Source organism: Ictidomys tridecemlineatus, chromosome 4, assembly GCF_052094955.1.
Source record: "Ictidomys tridecemlineatus isolate mIctTri1 chromosome 4, mIctTri1.hap1, whole genome shotgun sequence".
NCBI classification, from domain to species: domain Eukaryota; kingdom Metazoa; phylum Chordata; class Mammalia; order Rodentia; family Sciuridae; genus Ictidomys; species Ictidomys tridecemlineatus.
Genome location: NC_135480.1, coordinates 12,086,851 through 12,112,349, shown reverse-complemented (window position 1 = coordinate 12,112,349; position 25,499 = coordinate 12,086,851). Strand labels below are relative to the sequence as shown.

Genomic DNA, 25,499 nt, shown 5'->3' with positions numbered 1-25,499 from the left:
CTGCCTGAGATGGAATATCTGGAAGTAAAAGCAGCTCCTGCAGGATCCCGCCCCTGTAACCCTGTGATCAAGTCAGTGTAGGGATCCAGCTCGAACCACACTAAAGGCAGGCTTTGTCTACATGCGTTCTTGGATTTCAGTTGTACGCGGGTTTCTGTTGTTTGCTCCTCAGTACAATCCCGTGGGTGTTTTCGTTTGTGACTTTGTTTTCTGCTGAGAAAAGAACCTTTGAACAGAGTAAATGAATAGACAAGGTCACCTAAAAACTGGTAAGATTTGTGCTCAGTTTGACTTTTTCCCCTACACTTTTCTGTTTTCTCATTTTCAAGTGCCACTAGGCCATCCCACGGACAACTTAACCTTGAGACTTCATGGTTTATATAAGTAGAAGGAAAGTTTGTAAATGAAGAATTTGAAGACAGGTCTTTAGACTCCAGATATGGCTATAAATAAGTGCTGAAGAAAAAACACGTAGCCACCAGACATTGGAGATTGAGGCGAGTGGATCCTAAAACCCATGTGAGAGAAGCTAGGGGAGAAGGCCATTAAAAAACAGAAAAGAAATAAAGCATACAAACAACCCTCTGGTTTAAAAAAAATCAATTCATTGCTCAGTTTATCAAAATTAAGATTTATTTATTATAACATGTGAACAGGTATGTTTACCTAGTATAAGAGCAAGAAGTCAGGTTTCCAAAATAAATGGGAACTAAAACATTGAAAGTCACAGAGACATAAGGAATTCTGCTCCTTCTCCATCTCTGCTTTTCCTCTTTATTATTCTCACTCCCAAAAGAGCGTGGCCTTACCACTGCTTCTAATTCTTACATTTAACCAACCCCGCCACCCAAAAATCTGGTAAAAAGTATATCCTGGCCCATCTTGAATTAGATGGTCACTTTTGTCTCAGTCAGTTAGGATCAAGAAATAATTCCTCTCCTCCTCCCTCCCTGCCTGCCCCCCTCTCTCTCAACCTTCCTCCCTCCATCACTCCTTCCCTTCCTTACCCTGGTGGTGTTGGGGATTAAACCCAAGTTCTTGGGTAAATTAGGAAACCCTCTCCCTCTGATCTACATCTCCAGCCCATAGTAAGTATGGAAGCTAGGAAGGACTGGTGTGAGTTATAGAGAATGACAAAGGTTAAAGATGGAAATATGTGGGTCATAATTTTTCCAATTGAATGTCTTCCCTATATTCTTTTATTGGTCCCTAACCTATAAAGCCCACCTTTCAAAAGTACAGTATGTGGCACTTTGTTTTCCAGCCTCTTCTGAAGCTGATGTAGGCGTGCAATATGGATTCTTCCAGCCAGGCATTCCTGAACTAGACTTCAATTTAAAAAGCAACAACACTGAGTAATAGAACAAACCAGAGTGACCCAAAGTCCAGTGTTTCTGATCCTGTAAATGTGGGGATATGGGTAATTTCTAGAGGGGTCGATGTGATCTGGGCAGCCACAATATAGTATTTGCTAAGACTGCATGGTCGAATTTGATAAGTGAGCAAGACATCTTTGAAAGATAAGTATTGGATTTTGTCAAAATAATAATATTGGTGATGTGATGAAAAATACCTTTCATGTGACTACAAAGTAGTGAAAATGAGTAGCTATCGGATTATATTTCCTCTCAAGTTTCTTGTGTATCTTACCCAAGAAAATAATATTAACTTGTCTCCATATTTTCCTCAGAAAAGAAACATTTACCTTTTCGTTTCTCTGTTGTATCATAGTGAAAAAATGCCTCGAAGTCGTCTGTCAGTAAAAGAGGAAATGAGAATACTGGGGGTAAGATATCAATGCCACTTGAGTGAAAAAGTGACTGTGATGTTACCGTTTCTAAACATAAAATGGAAGAAGCTTTAACCACCTCTATGAATTCCCCAAATGTAGGAAAGTTCATGAAAGTGTCCCTACGATGGTTATGTACTATCTCTGTTTTCCACATGCAGCCGGACACACAAGTGCTATGTTAGATGAAAGTTAGAGCAGAAATTTGGGACGTATTAGCCATGTTTAAATGACCCCACGCCATTCCAATCTGCCTCTAACCTCAGAAAATATGCCCTGAGTCTGGAAATGGGTAGAAGATCTCCTTTTGCAACCGTAAATTATTTCAACCCTAAACTGGTGGCAGAATCCTAAACGCGATGGTCAAATTGTGGGAACTGCATTTAGAATAAACTGCAGGCCACAGAACTCTGGATGATGGTCATGAGAGCCCTGTTTTCCCTAGACCCGCCACTGTTCGCCTGGTCAACCCTATCCACTCGAGCAGGTATCCCCTTATTTCTGGGAGATTTAGTGGAGATTGTCCGCTCATATTAGGAGTCAAATCAGCAGGGTTAAAGATTCAGGAAAATTCCCAACAATAAAAAAAATAAAATAAAAGTGGGGGAGGGCCTCCTCAAACTGTGAAGTGAGTTGAGCAAAGTCACAGGATGAGATCAATATAACAATAAATTGTGTGTCTGTATAATTGCAATGAACATATGGAACCCAAAATTTAAGATGCAATACTATTTACAATTACTCAAAAATTAAAATACTTAGAAATACAACAAACCATGTGGAGGACTTGAGTTCTGAAAATTACCAAATACTGATGAAAGAATTGAAAGATGTGATTGTAGATTACAGAATTCAACATAATAAGATGTTTATTCTCCCCAAATGAACATATATATTTGGCAAAATTCCTATCAAAATCCCAGTAATATCTTTTGTAGAAGTATTCATAAGATTATTTAAAATGTATATGGAAAGGCAGAGAAACTAAGACAAATAATTTTTATATATTAATGCATTACAGTCATACATAACAGTGGAGTTCATTTTGACATATTCATAAAGGCCTATAGCATAGTTTTCTCCATTGCAATCTCCAGTACATCTCCTTCCTTTTCCTCCTCCTTCCTCTGCTCTGCTGCTTTCCTTTTATTTACTTATTTGGTTTTAAAGTGTTGTATTAGAGTCATCTATGAAAGTGGAATTAATTGTGATATATTCATACATGCATATAGTACAATTTAGTTAATTTCATTACCCAATTCTTCCCCTTTTCCTCTCCTCTTTCCTACCTCATGGTCCCTCATTCTACTCTATTGATCTCCAATCAATTTTTGTGAGATCCCTTCTTTTTTTCCTTCTAGCATCCACATATGAGAGAAAATAGTTGACCCTTGAATTTTTGAGTCTGGCTTATTTCACTTAGCATATTGTTTTTCAGTTCTATCGATTTACCATCAAATGTCATAATTTCATTCTTCTTTATGGCTGAGTGGAACTCCACTGGATATATGTAGCTCATTTAATTTATCCATTTGTCTATTGACAGGCACCTAAACTGGTTCCGTACTGGGTGTTGTGAATTGTGCTGCTATAAACATTGATATGCCTGTATCTCTATAGTTTGAGGATTTGAGTTCTTTTGTATACCCCAAGGAGTAGGGTAGCAGGGTCATATGGTGTTCTATTCCTTGTCATTTAAGGAATCTCCATACTGTCTTCCAGAGTGGTCGTACCAATTTGCAGTCCCACCAACAATGCATAAATGTCTCTTTCCCCAACATCTTTGCCAAAATTATCATTACTTCTATTGTTCAACTATTGATTTTATTTTTTTTTAAATCAAGAATAACGTGGGAAGAATCACACTGCTTGATTTAAAATTGAGACTGTGTGATGGTGTTCTAGCAAGAAAAGCATTAATGAATGGAACAGAACACACAATCCAGAAATAGACTACAGAAGTACAACCAACTGGGTTTTGATAAAGCTAATTCAATGGAAGAAACATAGTTCCCTCAACAAATGGTGTTGGAAAAGTCATCAGTTAAAAACAAACAAAAACAACTCAGCCTGTCTCCCACCTCATAAAATATAAAGCTATGACACTTAGAGGGAAGTGAAGGAGAAAATATTTGGTAACTAGAAGACAATGAAAACTTCCAGATATGACAGCAAACGTATAATCAATGCATCAAAGAAAAAAAATAAATAAAACTTCATCACAATTAAAATACTGTGTTTTGTGAAAGACTGTTTCTTGGAAGATGAAGTGACAAGCTACAGTTCTGTGAGAAAATACTTGCAAACTATATATCTGGCAAAAGATTTATATCCAGAATACGTTTTTTGACTCTCAAAACAGTAGAAAATATTACAAATGATCTATTTTAAAGTCAGCAAAGGATATAAAGAGACATTTCATTGAGGAAGATATAAAGATGGCAAATGAGCACATAGAAAAATCATTAGCCACCAAAGAAATGAAAACAGACTATGAAAAGCTATCACTACCTGTCTATTAAAAACAACTAAAAAAAATAGTGGCAACGTCAAATGCTGGAGACAATATAAAAAAATTAGATATATCTTAACATTGATGGTGAGAATACACATATAGTACAGCCACTCTGGAAAATAGTCTTTCTGAATACCAAACACATACTTGCCATTAAAGCCAGCAAACACATCCCTTGGCATTTCTCCCGGAAAACTGACAACTGATGTGTGCACAGCAACTTACTTACACATGACTATTCATAACATTTTAATTTATAATAGCACATGAACTGGAAACTCAAATGCTGTTCAACAGGTGAATAGTTGAACAAACTACAGTCTTCACCCCCATGGAATACTACTCAGAAATAAAAAAGGAATGGACTACGTCAATACACACAACAACTTGATGGATCTCAAAGGTGTTATGCTAAATGAAAAAAAGCAAGTCCCAAAAGCACTTACTGAATGTTTCCACTATGTGACATTCTCTAAATGATAGAAGTTATAGATCTGGAAAACATATTAGTAACTACCAGGAGTTGGGGGGAGAGTGACAAGAAGGTGCGGCATGAGGGATACCTTTGTATTGATAGGAGAGTTATCGACTATGGCAGGTCATACAAAGACACACTGAGAGAATGGCACACAACCATACATACAACATCAAGAGCAACCTCTGCATTCTGATGTTGTATAATAGGTAAGATATGAGCATTCTGTGAGGTCATCATATTTCTTCTTCACCCCCACCGTTTCTTGATGTGTGTTTCTTTCCAATGTTGAACTGAAATAGTAAGTGATTAAGGATGGTGGTTTTTTCCAGGCCATACAAATAATGACTGGTGTGATTCATAACAACCTGGGAATAATCTGGCTGTATATGTTCTTAACACAAACTCTGACATTTGGAAAAGGATACCTGCCTTTAGCACTGATAACAGGATATCCATTTTGGTCATCTTTGTCTGTGAGTAAATAATTTAATCCCTGATAGTTAATCATTAATTTATTCATTACATTTGTTGACTGCTTCTGAGACAAGCAGTGTGCCAGAGATAGAAAATTAAAAACACAAAAATCCCTATTCTCAAGAAATTCATTCTTACATCCAGTTGAACATGACTACATCAATATAAAAAGCTTAGATTCTTGTCATTGATATGCTTTCAAATAAGAGTAGATTTTGTTAAAAGGCCACTTTTACATTAGATGCAATGATAAGGTGCACAAGAGGCATTTGGGGAAGACAGAAAATGGTTAGTCACCCATATGGTATATATTTTCCTAGTGAGGCAAGTAAGCTGAGAAAACATTTCTGATGAAATAATGTAACATATAGATCTTGAGTAGGAAGAAAAGTGAAATCTTTGTTTTCTGTTGGTCCAAAAAGAACTTTACAGAATTGAACAGAATTGAATTGAATTTTGTTTTGTATGATAGAATAATGAATGATGTGCCATTGTCATTAAATAAGGAGATCCTGAAAGAAGGATATCATGATATGTGATGTGTTCAATTATCCTCTACAAAATACTGAGTGAAACTCATGATAATAATAGTACATTTGAAGTTTGGTTATTTGACCAGTGTTTATTGAGGACCTACTACTATCAGTCACTGTTCTCCTTAAGATGAATCAAAAAATAAAACAATGGTATCAATTATTTTTTTATCAGAGTAGAAAACCATAGGCTTATTTTTTAATTGTTTTTTTTTAGTTATACATGACTTGAACCATTTTTTTCCTAACAGAGGTTAGTACATTAGAATATGATAAGACTATAGAAGGGAAAAAAAGAGAGAAGAGTGGAATTTCTGGAAAAGTGAAAAAGGGATACAGCTTTTTGTTTAAAATTAGGTTAAATTAGGTTGAAGTAGGACTCTGAGGCTAACTTATGAGGCACTAAAAGATACACAGCCTCTGACTGGTGTAAGACCTATTCCAATTAGATGTATGATTCCTTTGTTCCACTGGACAATCTTATCACATGTAGATATTTTATCTACTGGAAACTTACTGGAGAGATAATTGAGTTAAATTTACCTAAGGGGGAAAAGTGGCTATTATTAATCTATTGACTCATCATACAACAATATTTCATGCCTCCCCTTGGATTATGGCTACTAAAATCCCAGCCAAAGCAGATAAAATGGTCAAGTTGTAGATCAAGGGGCAGGGAATCAGAGTCCAGCAACCATGAGACCTGGCAAGAAATGTACATATGTTGCTATTACTTGAAAGTAAAGAATTGTAGCCAATAATTTAAACTATCAAAGTGAGGTTTGAATGAAGATTTGAAAAATTCTGTCCACATGGATATGTGGAGACTCTTTCCAGGAGAGGAAATAGTCAGGAAAAAGTCTTTGATGGCTGTTCCTGAAGTATTCCTAGGAAAGGGAGGTCAGTATTGTAGAAGCCAAGTGATCAAGAGAAAATAATAAAGAAGAGATCAGAAAATTAATGAAGGGCCTGATAATACCAGGGTCTATTGGCCATTGTAAGGGATTAGTTATTTACTGTGATAAATTGGAGTCACTATGTGTTCTATGAATATAGTTAAATAATACAACTCAAATTTTTAAAGGATAAGTTTTGTTTGCTATGTTGAAGAAAGGAGGCTATCATGGAGATCCTTCAGATAGGTATTGCAAAAATTCATAGGAGATTCAGACAAGCTTTGTAGCAACAAAGTTGGTAAAAGTAACACTTAGATGTCTGTTGGGTTGGAGGCAATTGAACATCCTGATAGGTCGAGTGTGGAGTGTGAAAGAAGTTAAGGATAGTACCAGGAATTTGGTTTAAACTTATAGAAGTATCATGGTTCATATGTGAGATATACCCCAAAATCCTATGTATGAGACAATGCAAGGATGTTCAAAGTAAAATGATTGGGTTATGAGAGCCTTAACCTAATCAGTGCAGTAATCCCACTTGTTAATCAGTTAACTGGGTAATAATTGTAGGCAGGTAGGGTGTGACTTGAGGAGGTGAGTGTTTAGGACTCACCTTTGGAGTTTATATTTTGTCCATGGTAAGAGGAACTCTCTGTTTCCTGGTGTCAAACCCTGATCTGCTTTTCTCCTCCACACCATTCCACTATCATGTTCTGCCGCACCTTGGACTGAGAGCAATGGAGTCAGCTGTCAATGGACAGAGACCACTGAAACCATGAGCACCAAATAAACTTCAACTCCTCTAAAATTGTTCTTGTCAGGTCATTTGGTCACAGCAATGGAAAATTTTGACTAAAACAAAATATAGAGTGAGGTTGTTGCTGTGGTTCAGAAGCTTTTGGAGCTTTTTTGGAATTTGTGGGAGGAATTTTGGAAAGTTTAGCAATGCAAGGTGGAAAAGCTTTAGAATGCTGTAAATAGACTTAAATGGGCAATTCTAGTGGAAATTCGAAAGACCAGAACACTGATAGGACTGTTGACAGTAAAGACTGGGCTCAAGAGGTTTCAGAGGAAAGGACTATTAGAAATTGGAATAAAGAACATTTGTGTGACATTCTGGTTAAGAAGTTGTCTCCATGTCCTGAGACTTTCTGTGATGCTAAATTTAAAGGTGATGTACTAAATAATCTGGCAGAAGAAATTTCTGGGTAGCATGACTTTTAGGCAGTGACATTGTATTGCTGGCACCTTTTTGCCAAGTTTATTTTGATAATCGGGAGCAGAAAGATTTGAAAACCTTGCAGTTTGGCCAGAAAAATTGTTAGGAATAGTGGAACTAAAGAAAAACACCTCCCACACCCACACCCATCTCAAGTTCAAGGGTATGAAAGGAAAAATTTTAAGAAGAGACATTTGGAGTACCTGTTTACATAAGGGGTTCCAGGAAGTTTTTTCACCTGGCTTAGCTACCCATGCACTCAGAGATTGCTGCAGCTGCAGTCCCAAGAGGCTCGACTATTACTAGAGATGGCAGCAGACTTTGGTGCTGGTTCCCCAGGAATGCAGAATGCTGGAGTTAGGGGGTTATAGAGGCTTCCACTGAAATTTCAAAGGAAACCTGGGAGACACGGTAAAGTGTTGTGATGCTAAGGTGGAGACCTCTGAGATTAAGCAGTTCCAGTACTATGGAATGTCTGCTGAGGAGAGCAACAGGAATCAATCAGAGACAAACCAAGAGAGGCAAAGTGTACTGCAACCAGCAAAGCCATAGAGGCAGAGCTACACAAGCCTTTTGGAGCGAACCTCCTGCTGCCATGTGCCCCAATTACTATAAGGTGTACCTTTGGTATTAATATTCTATTTTATTAATCTGCTATAATTTATTTAATCTAATGGATGGACATTTGAGTGGCTTCTAGTTTGGAATACTACAGTACTCCAGGTACATGTCTTTAGTTGCACGTATAGAGATATATCTTTTAGACATATATGCAAAAATGGAATTATAAGATCTTAGGTTATTTGCATACTCAACTTTAGTGTATATGCTGAAGTTTCCCAAGTAGTTCTACAAATTGGTATCCCTAATAGCATATCAAGAGAATTACCATTGTTCCATATCCTTAGCAGAACTTTGTACTGTTAGTCTTCTTAAGTTTAGCCATCCTGGTCAATTCTTCTAATTTGTAGTTTTACTTTGCTTTGCTGATTGATGAAAGTATTTTTTCTTTTGTTTGTTGCCTATTTTGACATACTTTTTGGTTAAGTACCTTTTTGTTAAGAAGCTTATACACTATTTCTATAGGGTTGTCTCTATTTTCATACTGGTTACTATAGTGTCTTATATATTCTAGATGCAAGCTCTGTTCCCTTTCTATTTTACCAACATCTTTTCAAACTTTACACTAGGTGGCTGACACCATTCCAATCTGTTGGCTACAGCACGGTTGAATGAGTCTTTTCTCTCCTTTGAAGGTGTCTTTCAATTCAAATAAGTTCTTTTTTTAATTTATTTTTTAATTTCTTACATACACGACAATAGTGGAATGCATTACCATCATAATTATCCATTCACAACACCATTTTTTGTAACACTGTATATAAAGTATTTTCACTCCAGATTATGCCATTATACATGAGCTCTTATTTTTTTTTTTGCATTACAATTCTTAATACACCTTTATACCACAATTTATCATATCTCTGATTGTATATAAGGTATGTTGACACCAAACTCACATCTTCATACATGTATTTTGTATAATGATGAGGGTCTCATTTCACCATCCATGCTATTCCCTTTCTCCCTCCCTTTTCCTCCCACCCCTATTCCTTATCTATAGGTAATAAGTTCTTAATTTTAATTTAGTCTAATATATTTTTTCTTTATGATAACAATTATTGTATATAATTGAATATATCTTTTCCATACTAAGCTTAGGTAGACATTTCTACATTGTTTTCTAGAAGCTTAATTATTTTACTTTTTACATTTAGATTACCAATATACCTAAATTTTATTTTATGCCATTTATTTAAATGTGTAAACTAAAGCTTGAATGCTTTCTGATTCTTTCTACCGATAAAGTATTTTAACATTATATTTAAAGTACTTGCATATGACTACCCAAGATATAATATCATCTAATAGTCAGTTCATTAATTGACATATTTTGTTGTAATTCACTTTATATACTCAGGAAATTATGATCAACAATAATTAATTAAACATTGATACTCCTTTTCCCGTAAGTCTTTTCAAAGTACCTCTTGATTCCATTTCCAGTATATGAGTTACACTAGTGACCAGAGACTTCATGGCCCTCCCCATCTTTGTGAACAGAAAACCCTTGAATTATTTCCTAGATGACTTTATCAAGGGTCCCACCAAAGAATTAAGGTGAAATCCCTCATGTTACAGCATTCCAGAATTCTCTTACTCTTTAAGTTTCTATGTGAACATAATGATTAGGTATTGACAAATGTGGTCTTTGTTTCCAGTTCGTCTTCTCAGGAACTTTTGCAGTAGTGGTGGAGAAGAAGCGTTCAAAATTCTTGGTAAGTCAGAATTCTTGCAGCAACTTCAGAGAATTTAATAGCCAATACAAGAAAAGTCAGGTGAGGAGGCAGCATTGTCTCTGGGTCACTTCAAACAGACTCAAAAATTTGGGGGGATATATATCTAAAATATAAGAAATGTAAGTTCCTATTGCATTTTCATTCACTCACATACACACACACACACACACACACACACACACACACACACACACACACACACCGGATACATTCCAGTTACTGAAATCTTTGTTGTATTTGCTAGTTTAGAAAATAAATCAGAATGCATTCAGTCAGGATAATTTAGGAACTTAATAAGTTAAACAATAATTTGGAATAATTCAGGAAGTTAATAACTTAAGCTTATATATGAAAGATTAATGCAAATTAAAATGTCAATTGTGGGCTAGTCATGTACAGCTCAGTGGTAGAGTGCTTGCCAAGCATATGTAAGACCCTAGTTTGACCCCTAGCACTGCAAAAAAAAAAAAAGAGTTGTGAGTTGTGAGTTGAGACATGTAAATTTGGATATCTTGAAATGACCTAGTGTATGTTACTATCTTTTCTTTTTTTCTTTCAAATGAGTTGAAAGTAAAAGAATAGAGAGATAGCAACATGATGGAATAGGACTTACCAGTGCTCATCTTCCCAAAGAAGCACCCATTTGAACAACTATTCACACAGAAAACTACCTTCACAAAAGCTAAGAAAGACAGGTGAGAGATTATAGCACCTGTGTGTATACAGAAATAAGAAAAGAAACACTGAAGAGGGTAGGAAGGACATTTTTATGTGTGTCACCTCTTCCACAACCCAAGTGGCAGAGTTTGAGGAGAAATACTTCATGTAGAAGGCACCCACAGCCCAAGAGCAAGCCAGAACTGAGCCTCCAGAAGCCCCTGGTGCCAGGCCAAATGTTGTAACCTAGGGCTCCATACGTGTCCTGGGACTCAACCCCCAGGCTACCTGGCTGCCAGAATGACCTCAGGGAACCCACACTCCAGTTGGTTCTAACACTGTGCTTGCTCCAGTCTCCAAATTAATCCAGCACCGAGCTGAGCCCTAGGATTTCAGCCCTCATTTCTACTCCAACACTCGTGGGCCCAGCCTCCCTTCTAGTCCTTACCCATACAGGCTCTAGGACCCTCCGTGGCAGGATAACCCCTGAAGCACCAGACTTCTAGGCAGTATCCATGCACTGAGCCTGCCCTAGCTTCAGATAGGACCCTGAAATCTCAGACTGTGTCTCCATGGTCATGCCAAAGCCACAATAAATTCCGCATTCCTAACTTCCAGACTGGTCCCAGCATCAGATAGGCCTGATAGGCCCTGAGCCTTGGTCCTACTCCAGCAACAGTCTGGCCCTTTAAGTCCCAGTCATTAGACAGTACACATGGATCCAATCTCTATGTTAGCATCTGTGGATTTGGGACCCAGTCTCACCCCAGTGCTGGGTCACCATTCCTGAGGGCCTTACGCACCTAAAAGCCTCCTATGGACAAGTCTCAGTGATGCCTAGTTCCAGGACCATCCCTGTGGCCCCATCTTCCAGGCTTCCCCTGCATTTCCATTAGAAGAGAAATTTTAGAAATTCTGAGAATCAAACAAGAATAGGAATACAACATAGCAATATCTCTGAGCTATAGTGAAAGCGGTTCTAGAGAAACAGTTATGGCTGTAAGTGCCTACATTTAAAAAGTCAGAAAGGCCCCAAATAAACAACCTAATGATGCATTGAAAGTTTCAGGAACAAGAGCAAAAGTATCCCAAACACGTAGAGGGAAGGAAATGGTAAAGATCAGAGTTGAAGTTTAGGAAATAGAAAGCAAAAGAAAAATTAAAAGGCTCAATGAAACAGAGCCAGTTCTCTTTAAAAATAAACAAGATTTATGAACCATTAGCCAGACTAACCAACAGAAAGAGAAGACCCAAATTACTCAAATTAAATATTAAAAAGAAGACATTATACTAGACACCACTGAAATTCAGAGGATCATTAGGTACTAATTTCAAAATTATTAGAAAACCTAGAAGAAAATGATAAATTTCTAGACACATGGAATACCAAAAGTGAACCAAGAGGATACAGAAAATTTAAACAGACCAATAACAAACAATAACATTGAAGCTGTAATGAAAACCTTCCAGACAAAGAATGGCTCAGGACCAGTGGAATTCTCAGCTGAATTCAAAAGACCATTAACATCTCCCCCAAATTTGCTTGCGTCCCTTGATATTCCCTTCTTTTGCTCCTTTCCCAAAACCTTTCTCCCCCAGGCAACCTCCGATCTTTTTTTTTTTTTTGTCACTATAGATTTGTTTGCATTTTCTAGATTTTTATAAAAATGGAGTGATACAGTATTGTATACTTTTATCTGACTGCTTTCACTCAACATATTTACTTTAGAATTCACCCCAAATAGAGGGTCTATGAATAATCTCTCTTTGTTTTGGAGTCACATTCCATTGGATGGATGTTCAACAATCTGTTTATCCATTCATCTGTCCGGTGGACTTGCATTGTTTACAGTTTTGAGGTCTCACAAATAAATATGCAAAAAAAATCAAGAATATTTATGTATAAGTCTTTGTACAGACATACACCTTCATTTCTCTTGAGTAAATACCTAAATCATATATTTAACTTTTTAAGAAACTGCCAAACATTTTTTATGAAGCATTTTTTTTTTTTGTAAAATGTGCAAAATAGAACTTTTTTTTTTATTGTTGGTCGTTCAAAACATTACATAGTTCTTAATACATCATATTTCACAGTTTGATTCAAGCGGGTTATGAACTCCCAACTTTACCCCTTATACAGATTGCTGTATCCCATCAGTTACCCTTCCATTGATTGACATATTGCCTTTCTAGTGTCTGATGTATTCTGCTGTCTGTCCTATTCTCTACTATCCCCCCTCCCCTCCCCTCCCCTCCCCTTTTCTCTCTCTACCCCTTCTACTGTAAATCATTTCTTCCATTTATATTATCTTGTCTTACCCCTCCTTTCCTCTTATATATCATTTTGTATAACCCTGAGGATCGCCTTCCATTTCCATGCGATTTCCCTTCTCACTCCATTTCCCTCCCACCTTTCATCCCTGTTTAATGTAAATCTTCTTCTGAAGCTCTTCGTCCCTACCCTGTCCTTGTTTACTTCCCTTATATCAAAGGTATATATTTTTTAAAGATTGGTATTTGTTTTTTAAAGATTGACTAGCTTCACTTAGCATAATCTGCTCTAATGCCATCCATTTCCCTCCAAATTCTATGATTTTGTCATTTTTTAATGCAGAGTAATACTCCATTGTGTATAAATGCCACATTTTTTTTATCCATTCATCTATTGAAGGGCATCTAGGCTGATTCCATAATCTTGCTATAGTGAATTGTGCTGCTATGAACATCGTTGTAGCAGTGTCTCTGTAACATGCTCTTATTAGGTCTTTAGGGAATAGACCGAGAAGGGGAATAGCTGGGTCATATGGTGGTTCCATTCCCAGCTTTCCAAGAAATCTCCATACTGCTTTCCAAATTGGCTGCACCAATTTGCAGTCCCACCAGCAATGAACAAGAGTGCCCTTTTCCCCGCATCCTCTCCAGCACTTATTGTTGTTTGACTTCCTAATGGCTGCCAATCTTACTGGAGTGAGGTGGTATCTTAGGGTAGTTTTGATTTGCATTTCTCTAACTGCTAGCGATGGTGAGCATTTTTTCATGTACTTATTAATTGATTGTATGTCCTCCTCTGAGAACTGTCTGTTCAGGTCCTTGGCCCATTTATTGATTGGGTTATTTGTTATCTTATTGTCTAATTTTTTGAGTTCTTTGTATATTCTGGTTATTAGGGCTCTATCTGAAGTGTGTGGATTAAAGATTTGTTCCCAGGATGTAGGCTCCCTGTTTATCTCTCTTATTGTTTCTTTTGCTGAGAAAAAAATTTTTAGTTTGAGTAAGTCCCATTTGTTGATTCTAGTTGTTAACTCTTGCGCTATGGGTGTCCTATTGAGGAATTCGGGGCCCGATCCCACAGTATGTAGATCATAACCAACTTTTTCTTCTATCAGATGCCGTGTCTCTGATTTAATATCAAGCTCCTTAATCCATTTTGAGTTAACTTTTGTGCATGGCGAGAGATAGGGGTTCAGATTCATTTTGATGCAAATGGATTTCCAGTTTTCCCAGCACCATTTGTTGAAGATGCTATCCTTCCTCCATTGCATGCTTTTAGCCCCTTTATCAAATATAAGATAGTTGTAGTTTTGTGGATTGGTTTCTGTGTCCTCTATTCTGTACCATTGGTCCACCCACCTGTTTTGGTACCAGTACCATGCTGTTTTTGTTACTATTGCTCTGTAGTATAGTTTGAAGTCTGGTATCGCTATACCGCCTGATTCACACTTCCTGCTTAGCATTGTTTTTGCTATTCTGGGTCTTTTATTATTCCATATGAATTTCATGATTCTTTTATCTATTTCTATAAGAAATTCCGTTGGGATTTTGATTGGCATTGCATTGAACTTATAGAGAACTTTTGGTAATATCGCCATTTTGATGATGTTAGTTCTACCTATCCATGAGCAGGGTATATTTTTCCATCTTCTAAGGTCTTCTTCTATATCTTTCTTTAGGGTTCTATAATTTTCATTATATAAATCTTTCACCTCTTTTGTTAGGTTGATTCCCAAGTATTTTATTTTTTGGGGGGATATTGTGAATGGAGTAGTTGTCCTCATTTCCGTTTCAGAGGATTTGTCGCTGATGTACAGGAATGCCTTTGATTTATGCGTGTTGATCTTATATCCTGCCACTTTGCTGAATTCATTTATTAGCTCTAATAGCTTCTTTGTAGACCCTTTTGGGTCTGCTAGGTATAGGATCATATCATCTGCAAATAGTGATAATTTAAGTTCTTCTTTTCCTATTTTTATGCCTTTAATTTCTTTTGTCTGTCTAATTGCTCTGGCCAGTGTTTCGAGGACTATGTTGAACAGAAGTGGTGAGAGAGGGCATCCCTGTCTTGTACCAGATCTTAGAGGGAATGCCTTCAATTTTTCTCCATTCAGAATGATGCTGGCCTGTGGCTTATCGTAGATTGCTTTTACAATGTTGAGGTATGTTCCAGTTATCCCTAATTTTTCTAGAGTTTTGAACATAAAGGGATGCTGTACTTTGTCGAATGCTTTTTCTGCATCTATCGAGATGATCATATGGTTCTTATTTTTAAGTCTATTGATGTGGTGAATAACATTTATTGATTTCCGTATATTGAACCAGCCTTGCATCCCAGGGATGAATCCTACTTGATCATGATGTATAATTTTTTTGATATGTATTTGAATCCGATTCGCCAGAATTTTATTGAGGATTTTTGCGTCAAGGTTCATTAGAGATATTGGTCTGTAGTTTTCTTTCTTTGAAGTGTCTTTGTCTGGTTTCGGAATCAGGGTGATGTTGGCCTCGTAGAATGAATTTGGAAGTTCTCCCTCTTCTTCTATTTCCTGAAATAGCTTGAAAAGTATTGGTGTTAGTTCCTCTTTAAAGGTTTTGTAAAACTCTGCTGTATACCCATCCGGTCCTGGGCTTTTCTTAGTTGGTAATCTTTTGATGGTTTCTTCTATTTCCTCTATTGTTATTGGTCTGTTTAGGTTGTCTATATCCTCCTGACTCAATCTGGGCAGATCATAAGACTTAAGGAATTTATCTATGCCTTCACTATCTTCTATTTTATTGGAGTATAAGGATTCAAAATAATTTCTGATTATCTTCTGTATTTCTGAAGTGTCTGTTGTGATATTACCTTTTTCATCCCGTATGTTAGTAATTTGAGTTCTCTCTCTTCTTCTCTTCGTTAGCATGGCTAAGGGTCTGTCAATTTTATTTATTTTTTCAAAGAACCAACTTTTAGTCTTGTCAATTTTTTCAATTGTTTCTTTTGTTTCAATTTCATTTATTCCAGCTCTGATTTTAATTATTTCTTGCCTTCTACTTCTTTTGCTGTTGTTTTGCTCTTCTTTTTCTAGGATTTTGAGATGAAGAATGAGATCATTTATTTGTTGGTTTTTTCTTTTTTTGAGGAATGAACTCCAAGCAATGAATTTTCCTCTTAGAACTGCTTTCAATGTGTCCCATAGATTCCGATATGTTGTGTCTGTGTTTTCATTTAACTCTAGGAATTTTTTAATTTCCTCCTTGATGTCTTCTAAAACCCATTGATCATTCAGCAACCTATTGTTCATTCTCCAAGTGATGCTTGATTTTTCCTTCCTTCTTTTATCATTGATTTTCAGTTTTATTCCATTATGATCAGATAAGATGCATGGTATTATCTCTACCCCTTTATATTGTCTAAGAGTTGCCCTGTGACATAATATATGGTCTATTTTTGAGAAGGTTCCATGTGCTGCTGAGAAAAAAGTGTAACTACTTGATTTTGGGTGGTATAGTCTATATATGTCAATTAAGTCTAGGTTGTTAATTGTGTTATTGAGTTCTATAGTTTCTTTATTTAACTTTTGTTTGTAAGATCTGTCCAGTGGTGAGAGAGGTGTGTTGAAGTCTCCCATGATTATTGTATGGTGGTCTATTAGACTCTTGAACTTGAGGAGAGTTTGCTTGATGAACACAGCTGCACCATTATTTGGGGCATATATATTTATGATTGTTATGTCTTGTTGGTGTATGGTTCCCTTGAGCAGTATGAAGTGTCCTTCTTTATCCCTTTTGATTAACTTTGGCTTGAAATCTATTTTATTAGATATGAGTATGGACACTCCTGCTTGTTTCTGCATTCCATGTGAGTGGTATGATTTTTCCCAACCTTTCAGCTTCAGTCTATGAATATCTTTTTCTATCAGATGCGTCTCCTGTAGGCAGCATATTGTTGGGTCTTCTTTTGTGATCCATTCTACTAGTCTGTGTCTCTTAATTGGTGAATTTAAGCCATTAACATTTAGGGTTATTATTGAGATATGGTTTGTTCTTCTAGCCATATTTGTTTATTGATGTTTCTAAACCTGATTCGTTATCCTCTTTGACTATTTTCCCCCCTTTACTGTCCTATCTCCCATTGTTGGTTTTCAATGTTATTTTCCATTTCCTCTTCCTGTAATGTTTTGCCAAGGATTTTTTGAAGAGATGGTTTTCTAGCTGCGAATTCTTTTAACTTTTGTTTATCATGGAAGGTTTTAATTTCATCTTCTATCCTGAAGCTTAATTTCGCCGGATACACAATTCTTGGTTGGAACCCATTTTCTTTCAGTGTTTGAAATATGTTATTCCAGGATCTTCTAGCTTTCAGGGTCTGTGTTGAGAGATCAGCTGTTATCCTGATTGGTTTGCCCCTAAATGTAATCTGCTTTCTTTCTCTTGCAGCTTTTAAAATTCTCTCCTTATTCTGTATGTTGGGCATCTTCATTATAATGTGTCTAGGTGTGGATCTCTTATGATTTTGCACATTCGGCGTCCTGTAGGCTTCTAGGATTTGTGATTCTGTCTCATTCTTCAAGTCTGGGAAGTTTTCTTGTATAATCTCACTGAATAGTCTGTTTATTCCTTTAGTTTGGAGCTCTGTGCCTTCCTGTATCCCAATGACTCTTAAATTTGGTCTTTTGATATTGTCCCATAATTCTTGGATGTTCTGCTCATGGTTTCTTAGCAGACTTGCTGAGCTGTCTATGTTCTTTTCCAGTTGAAATACTTTGTCTTCATTGTCTGATGTTCTCTCTTCTAAGTGATCTAATCTGCTGGTAGTATTCTCAATTGAGTTTTTAAGTTGGTTTAATGATTCCTGCATTTCTAGGATTTCAATTTGTTTGTTTTTTATTACCTCTATCTCCCTGTGAAATTGATCTTTTACTTCCTGGATTTGTTTGTCAATGTGATCTTTCATTGTCTGATTTTGCTGTCTCATGTCTTCCTTGAGACTCCAGATCATCTGAAGCATATATATCCTGTACTCTTTATCTGACATTCCGTCTGTTGCAGCTATTACCTCTTCTAAAGTTGAGTTGACCTGCATTGCTTGTGGTCCTTTCTTCGCTTGTCTTTTCATACTGCTCGCGTTTCTTTCTGCTTGGTGCAACTGTTGTGTTTTTGAAATTTACCCTCTATTTGTTTATATTGCTCTTGTATAGTTGGGAAGTCTCCCTTGCAGGGCGGGTAGTGGCTGTGCTCCTCCTCTAATTAGGGTGGTCTGTCTACCACGCTAATTGGTCGCAGGTCTGCCCCCACTGCAGGCACTGGTGGCTGTTCTGCTCTGACCCCACTCCAATTGTGGTAACGTAACTACCACGCCCTGGGGTGGTTGGTCCTGATCTGGATGTGGGTGGCGGCTCTGCTGTGCCCCCACTCCAATTGGTGTGACGTGTCTACCATGCTGGCAGACCTCTAGGCCGGTGGGTCGCAGTTCTGCACAGCCCCCACTCCCAATGGGGGTACCTGACTACCTCTCCAATGGGTCGCTGAGCCCCCTCCGGACCCGGGCGGTGACCCTGCTCCACCCCCACTCCAACCAGTGTGACACGACTGCCTCAGTGTTACGTGTCCACCACGTTGGCAAGCTACCTGGCCTGTCTTGCCAGTGGGTCGCTGGTCCTATTCTAGGCGTGGGCGGCTTCTCTCTTCAGCCCCAGCTGCATTTGGGGTTTCATGATACCACGCTGGCGGGTCACTTGGCCTGCTCTGGGCGCAGGTGGAAGCTCCACTCTGCCCCCACAGCATCCAGCAGGACCCTGGCCGAGCAGCAGTCACCGCCGGTTCCCTAGCCTTGGGCCAAAGCAGCTTAGGTATCAAGAACCCCGCCTTTCCGATCCCGATACACTCTCCGCTGGGAGCTGGCTCCAGCGAGCGACCCCCACGGGCTCCCCAGCCCCAGGCCAAAACTGTCCCGGGAGTCAGAACCCAGTCGCCCCAAGCTCAGCGCAGGCTCCACTCGGAGCTGGCCTTCACAGGCAGTCTCTGCAGATTCCTCAGACCTGGGCCAGGTTAGCCCCGGGAACCCAAGTCCCGGGAACCGAAGTCCCGCTGCTCAGTGCCCGGCGCACACCTTGCCAGGCACGAGCCTCCAAGAGTATTCTCCACAAGATCCCCAGTCCCGATCCTGAGCAAGAAATCTGTCTGCTAGACGCAGGCAAATACCAGCCTGAGATCACCTGTTCCGTAGCTGAATGAGTTGAGATCAGCAGAACAATGGGATGATTACATCATCTCTCCGAGATGGCGGCCTCCATCCTCCTCCGTGGTCAGACCGGTGACTGGAACCACCGCTTCTCTCCTCTGTCTCAAAGCCGGAACTCAGCACCAAGCGCTGCCGATGTATCACTGGCGGGAGCCCCCCGAATCCGTATCGCTGTTCTCCCGCTCCTCGCTGTTCTCCAGCTCCGGCACCCTGCCGATCCCCAGCGCGAGCCACAGACAACCAGCCACGGAGCGATCAGGCTATGCGACCCTCCGTGCGGAGAAATGGAGCTCCCACAGCCGAACTTCGCACGATGGAAACCTGTCCATTGGATTCTGTAGCGCCTCAATTTCACTGGAAATTCCCAACAAGAAATCCTTCAGCCGTTTCATATCGTCTTTCACTGGCTCAGTGACGCGGCGCACTGGGGTGATGCACTCCCTTCGCCGCCATCTTCCGTCCCCCGCATTTGTGTCCTATTACATTCTGCCCACTTAAATCAGGAACCAAAAGAAGCGTTCTATTCTTCTTACTTTATTCCAATAAGCTTTTGCCAGCAAAATTTCATGTTTTAAAAAATACCTGTTTCAAGTGGCCTTACCAATGCATGAAGGCTTTTTCTAGATAAAAGTCAATCATTTTTGCATAATCATTTGTGCATATAATTGTAACTTCAGCAAATGCTTCATTTTAAAGGTTACACTAACATGCAGTACTGCATGTTACTAAACAATATTGCTGGATTTTTAAATCATAAAAATTAAATAATGCTTTAATTTGGTGGCCATACTTTAAGAAAGGTATGTTCCAAGAAAATAAATTAATCATGATTAGTAGACAATATGCAATAGCAATTTATATAAATATAAGTTTTATCCAGTAAAATAGGCTTCAAAATCCAGTAATTTAAATTTTCATGCTTGTCATCTAATTTGTATTAGGTATAAAGAAATATATTAGTGCAAATATGGATAAAGAATAAGCATAAGGAAAGTTTATCTTTGATAGCAATATTATCACCTCTCCGACCTCATATACAAAGTTTCATTATTCAGCAACATTATAAATGTCCATTGTCTGAAATAAAGTGCCCAACAAGAGTGTGGCCTGAAAACATAGTAGATACCTCCAGCAAGTAGTTCCCCACCATCTTCAAGATAAACTCCTAATGTCAAGCTAGATAGCACCTGTCTTTTCAACAAAATTCCCTGTAACTCATCTTCTTGCTCTCCAAAATGAACCATAGCAAACACTTGGAACATTAACTCTCCAGTAATATGAAATTGTTTGGCACTGTGGATTTATCTATACTGTGAATGGCTTTTTCTCTTCACATTTTATATGCACTCTGTCTTCCTCAACAGCCTGAAAATTTCTTGAACGTAGAAGCCCTTTCTTTTCTGCCTCTTTATCCACAGCGTAGTTTGCATGATACAGAATAGATATTCAATGATTATATGATAATTAATAATTTATAGAACTTATATAATTAATAATTAGTACTTGCATACTAAATACATGCATGCTCTACCAGAAATTTTAATATCTCCAAAGTCACTTGGTCCTCAGGGGATCCTGACAAATCTTCAGTTTTGATAGTCTTTTTAACAATCTTACTATTGTGGAAAAATTATAAGCCTTCTACTTGAATATACTTGCCAGATGTGAATATGGAATAGCTTCCAATAACCATGTGATAACTTTTATCTATTCCAGCTGTCCTATGCTATAGGAGTGAACATCTTAAGTGCCTGCATTTCAATAATTGGTATAACATTACTACTTTTTGAACTTATATTATTTGGTACAGTCTCAAATAATTCTCCTTGGTCACGCGTAAGTACCAGGTTTCTATGAAATTTCATCATGATTTTAGAATCATGCATCAAGTTCTTTGTGAGTGATGAGAGTATTTAAGTATTTTGTCGGTGATGGAGGAGACCCTCATCATTAATTTACTCTTTAATATTCATAGCTACTACAAATGTAATTCAAACTACAGGTTACAATTCCAAGCCTTGAACCAAAATCTCAAGTAACCAAATGAAAGGTAGCATAAATAATTAAAGTAGATATTTAGGGTGATTAAACATTATATTCAATATTGGACCCACCTGGTTGCCATGATATATTTATGATAGGCAGCTCATTCTTTCTAAGTACTTGCATCTCTAAGGACAGTTCTCCTAAAGTCTTAAAAGTTCAAGTTAGTTATAGCAAAACTTAATCTTCAAAAAAGGAAGTGACATCCTTAGGTACTTGTGATACATGTGCATGCAGTTCTACATGCACAGGACAACGTGGACATGTGTGCACCACCTTCTTTGTATCTGTCTGTTAGCAGGTCTGTGTGAGACTGTTCAAGGATGTTTATGTTTATATTTCAGTACCCGTATACATCTGTGTTCCTAGGCAGGTAGGGGTGCAGACGTGTGCTTATACACATAGGTTTATTAGTGTAGAGAGAAAGGGCTAGAATAGCAAAGAGGGAAGTCAATGTTCAGCAAATTATATAGAAATTGAAGCCTTTGGGGCAAACATCCTGTCGACAGATTCCCATCCTCCTGCTCTATCCTGTCTTCCTGGTATGACAAAGGTCTGAATGCCTAGACCTTTGCCCGAGTCCTAGAAACCAACTTTCTGAATTGATCCCATTAGATATTGCCCGTTTTTAAGTTCCTGGACTAATTAAGAAAGCTCTTTTTACTTCAAAATCCAAAACATCTGGTAAATTACCTAGTTCTGAAGCATGTTATTTTACATTGCTTCAGATTTTTGTTGTTTCTATGTAGCTTTAAAAGAGACTTTATACTGTGTGAGTCTACAAACTTTCTCAGGGAATGATCTACAGATCCTAAAGAAGCAAACTTAGAAATGTTAAGGTACTTACACATGGTCACAGGTTTAGCGCTTGAAGAATTTTTATTTTAATCAAGCAATTTCACCACACAAATGGAGCCATACAGAAATCAACTCAGTGGCACAACAAGAATGCTAATATTTTATAAAACATACCTTGATATACACCTTAGAGTTACATCTTAAATAAATACAAACATCAACATATTGCTTTAGATTTTATTTGCACAATAAGAAAAGCTCATTTTATTAGACAATCTTCAGTTTTGGTCTTACCTGTTTCATTATTCCAGTTTATCTGTTGAACCACCAATGATCACATCAGGAGGAAATCCAGGATCTTCCTCTTAAAATATTTTCCCTTAATAACCTTTCATATAATTCAAGAACACTGGGAGCCAAAGGTTCAATATTGACTCCAAATCCCTGGTTGATAAGAATCCTGGATTATCTCGTCAGTCCATAAACATGCTCATAGTCCACTACCATGGTTCAATTATTATTAAATAGGGTCATCATTATTTTTTTATTGGTTGTTCACAACATTACAAAGCTCTTGACATCTCATATTTCATACATTAGAATCAAGTGGGTATGAACTCCCATTTTTACCCCAAATACAGATTGCAGAATCACATCGGTTACACATCCACATTTTTACATACTGCCATATTAGTGACTGTTGTATTCTGCTACCTTTCCTATCCTCTACTATCCCCCCTCCCCTCCCCTCCCGTTAGGGTCATTATTGAGCACTGGTCTACAAAGCTCTGAATGGCTAGACTTATTTATCACAAAAGTGCTCTGGGAATCGAGGGAGCTTAGGACTCCTCTATTACAATTTCTGTATTCTTGTCCTCAACCTAATTATCCCATAAGGGTATGGGATCTATCGGTGATGGTCAGAGGCATGATCCCAGAAGGAAACAGCCTAACTCCAGAGCATATAAACCCTTATGTTGAGCCCAGGTTATGAATTCACTGTGAGTTCCTCTTCAGGGTTCTTTACTAAACAACAGAATAAATTTTATACACCTCTCTAGAAAATAAGTTCTATAACACTAACCCTCAAAAGTATCTCACTAGCCTCAATGAAAAATCGCTAATGGTGTGCAGAACAGAAAACATGAAAACACGACCAGTGTCTCTCACTACCCATTTAGCAGAATATATTTGCTTATCATTATCCTTAGTAATTACCACTTATCATCATGCTATCTGTTATATATAATTATGATGTGTATTCAGCTATTGAGAGTATAGAGTGATTAGTTTTCCTCTTCTATTTTTCTTCTTTCTGTAATTTTATGATACTTTTATTAGTTTAATGGTATTAAGATATAAAGGTCTGTAAAGAATGTATGTTTCATTTTGGATGCAGAGAAGTGGTGCCCTCCTTTCAACGTATTTGTTCCTATTCAGTATCTTGGAGTTTTGTTTGGCAGTTATAGTGACTGACTGGGGATACAAAGCAAGCAAATAGAAGATAAAAGATGCAGTGAGTATCTCATTCCTCTCTAGTGAGCTGCCTTCCGTGATGAACCCTATTTAAAAAAACATCTTGATGAGAAGCATAAACCCATGCCATCTCTAAACTGTGACTGTGGGTACCTGAAAACACCTTGCAGTAACTCTAAGGTAGTAAATGGGTCTCCAATAACTGAAGATAAACAGATTTCTCTACTAAAGTGCTTTGTATTGCAGGGTGTTTTTATGTTCACACTTAAATGAGTGAATGAGGTAGACGATATATGGTTTTCTGGCTCCATCAAATGAGAGCAGGGCTCCATCTAAAGACATTGAAATTCATAAGGTTAAAAAAATGATAGTTCTAGTTATATGCAAAGTAGACAGACCCACATCTCATTCTTAATTCTCCTCTGAACAAAGTGAAAAGAGTAAGAATGTGAACATATATGAACATACAGTTTTCCACTTCAACTAGATGGAATTTAATCTGAGAGGAGAGAAAGAAGACAGAAGGAGGGAAGGAGAAGAAAAGGAAAGGGAAGGGGGAAGAAGAAAAGTAAAAAGCATCAAAGCACTAGTTTAATTTTATTTAGGACTGTCAGTATGAGAATATTTTATTAGAATTCTTTGCAAAATACTAGTGAAAATCCTATGTCTTCTTTTAACTTTAGAATGTATTGATGATCAATTTACTAGTGTCCACCTTACCCCAGTTTCATGGCAGAAGAAGATCCGTTTCCTGTGTATGAAGAACCATCATGACTTCGGTCAAGGAGGAGAGTTGAGTGGTGAATGACTTCATTTTGTCCAAACGACTTCTTGGAAAATATGATTTAATTAAGCCCTCCTTAGTATTTCCTTTCCTCCATTTCTTTAATAAAAATCAATATTGATGAATATGGTTATTTTTTTCTGTGTGAGGAGCTCAACATAAATTTATCTTGTCAGCATAAATTTATCTCAGGCTGACTATGGTCAGGCTCAGTGAAGACATTATTCAATGCAAGTAAATTCTACGAGTGGACACATGCTTCTGGAGTGTAATCTATATCTGATATTGAGAGGGTGAGGCAATAACTGCTAGCTCAAGGAAATCATGTCACTATGAAAAGGAAAATTAGTTATAAAGTTATAAATAGTCCCATTGTCTGGGAAGGAATGTTAGCTCTACACACTATTTCTAATATTTCTTTAGAAGGCATATTATAACTAGCCATCTCTTTATGTTATGGAGACTACTGCATTAATGTCTGCTGAGGGCCATTACCAAGTAGGAATGACGCATCGAAATTTCCTTGCCAAGCGTACCCCATGCTGCTTAGAGGACATTCGATGGGACATTGCATGCATGCTTTAATAAGGTGACCTTGCTCAAGGACCAAGGCGGATCCGGGTTTAGAGCTGATCAGGTTTGAGGAAGTAACCAGCTCCTTGAGTTTAAGGCGTTGCCAGTTTAAGATAATGGGTTTTAGGGAAGTTGGAGATTGAAGATTATTGCTGGGATTAGGGTGTTCCTGCTGCTTGTTGAGTTCTCGTGAGATTAAAATGGGATTTGGAGATAGCCTCGTGGAGTAGGTGAATTGTGCGGGAGATGGCAGAACGCGATTGCCCCTGGACCTGTGTGGAGGTGGTGTGAGAGCTGGAATAAAGAATTGCTGTTTGAATCTACAAAGTTGTGTGGTGGCTCGTAATTCTGGTGCCAAGCATTGACCTTGGCAAATGTCCACTGGAATTTAATTTAATTAATGTTTA

General features: G+C 37.9%; 1 protein-coding gene across 1 annotated transcript; it reads left to right on the top strand.

Annotated features, from left to right (window-relative positions):
• The first annotated feature begins 1,738 nt into the window (after window positions 1–1,738).
• Window positions 1,739–24,644, top strand: LOC120889556 (membrane-spanning 4-domains subfamily A member 12-like). Its single transcript, XM_078044865.1, has 5 exons — window positions 1,739–1,786; window positions 5,112–5,255; window positions 10,184–10,240; window positions 21,806–21,834; window positions 23,634–24,644. The coding sequence occupies exons 1-5, from the start codon at window positions 1,739–1,741 to the stop codon at window positions 23,758–23,760; spliced, it is 405 nt and encodes a 134-aa protein (XP_077900991.1). The 3' UTR covers window positions 23,761–24,644.
• Window positions 24,645–25,499: the final 855 nt, after the last annotated feature.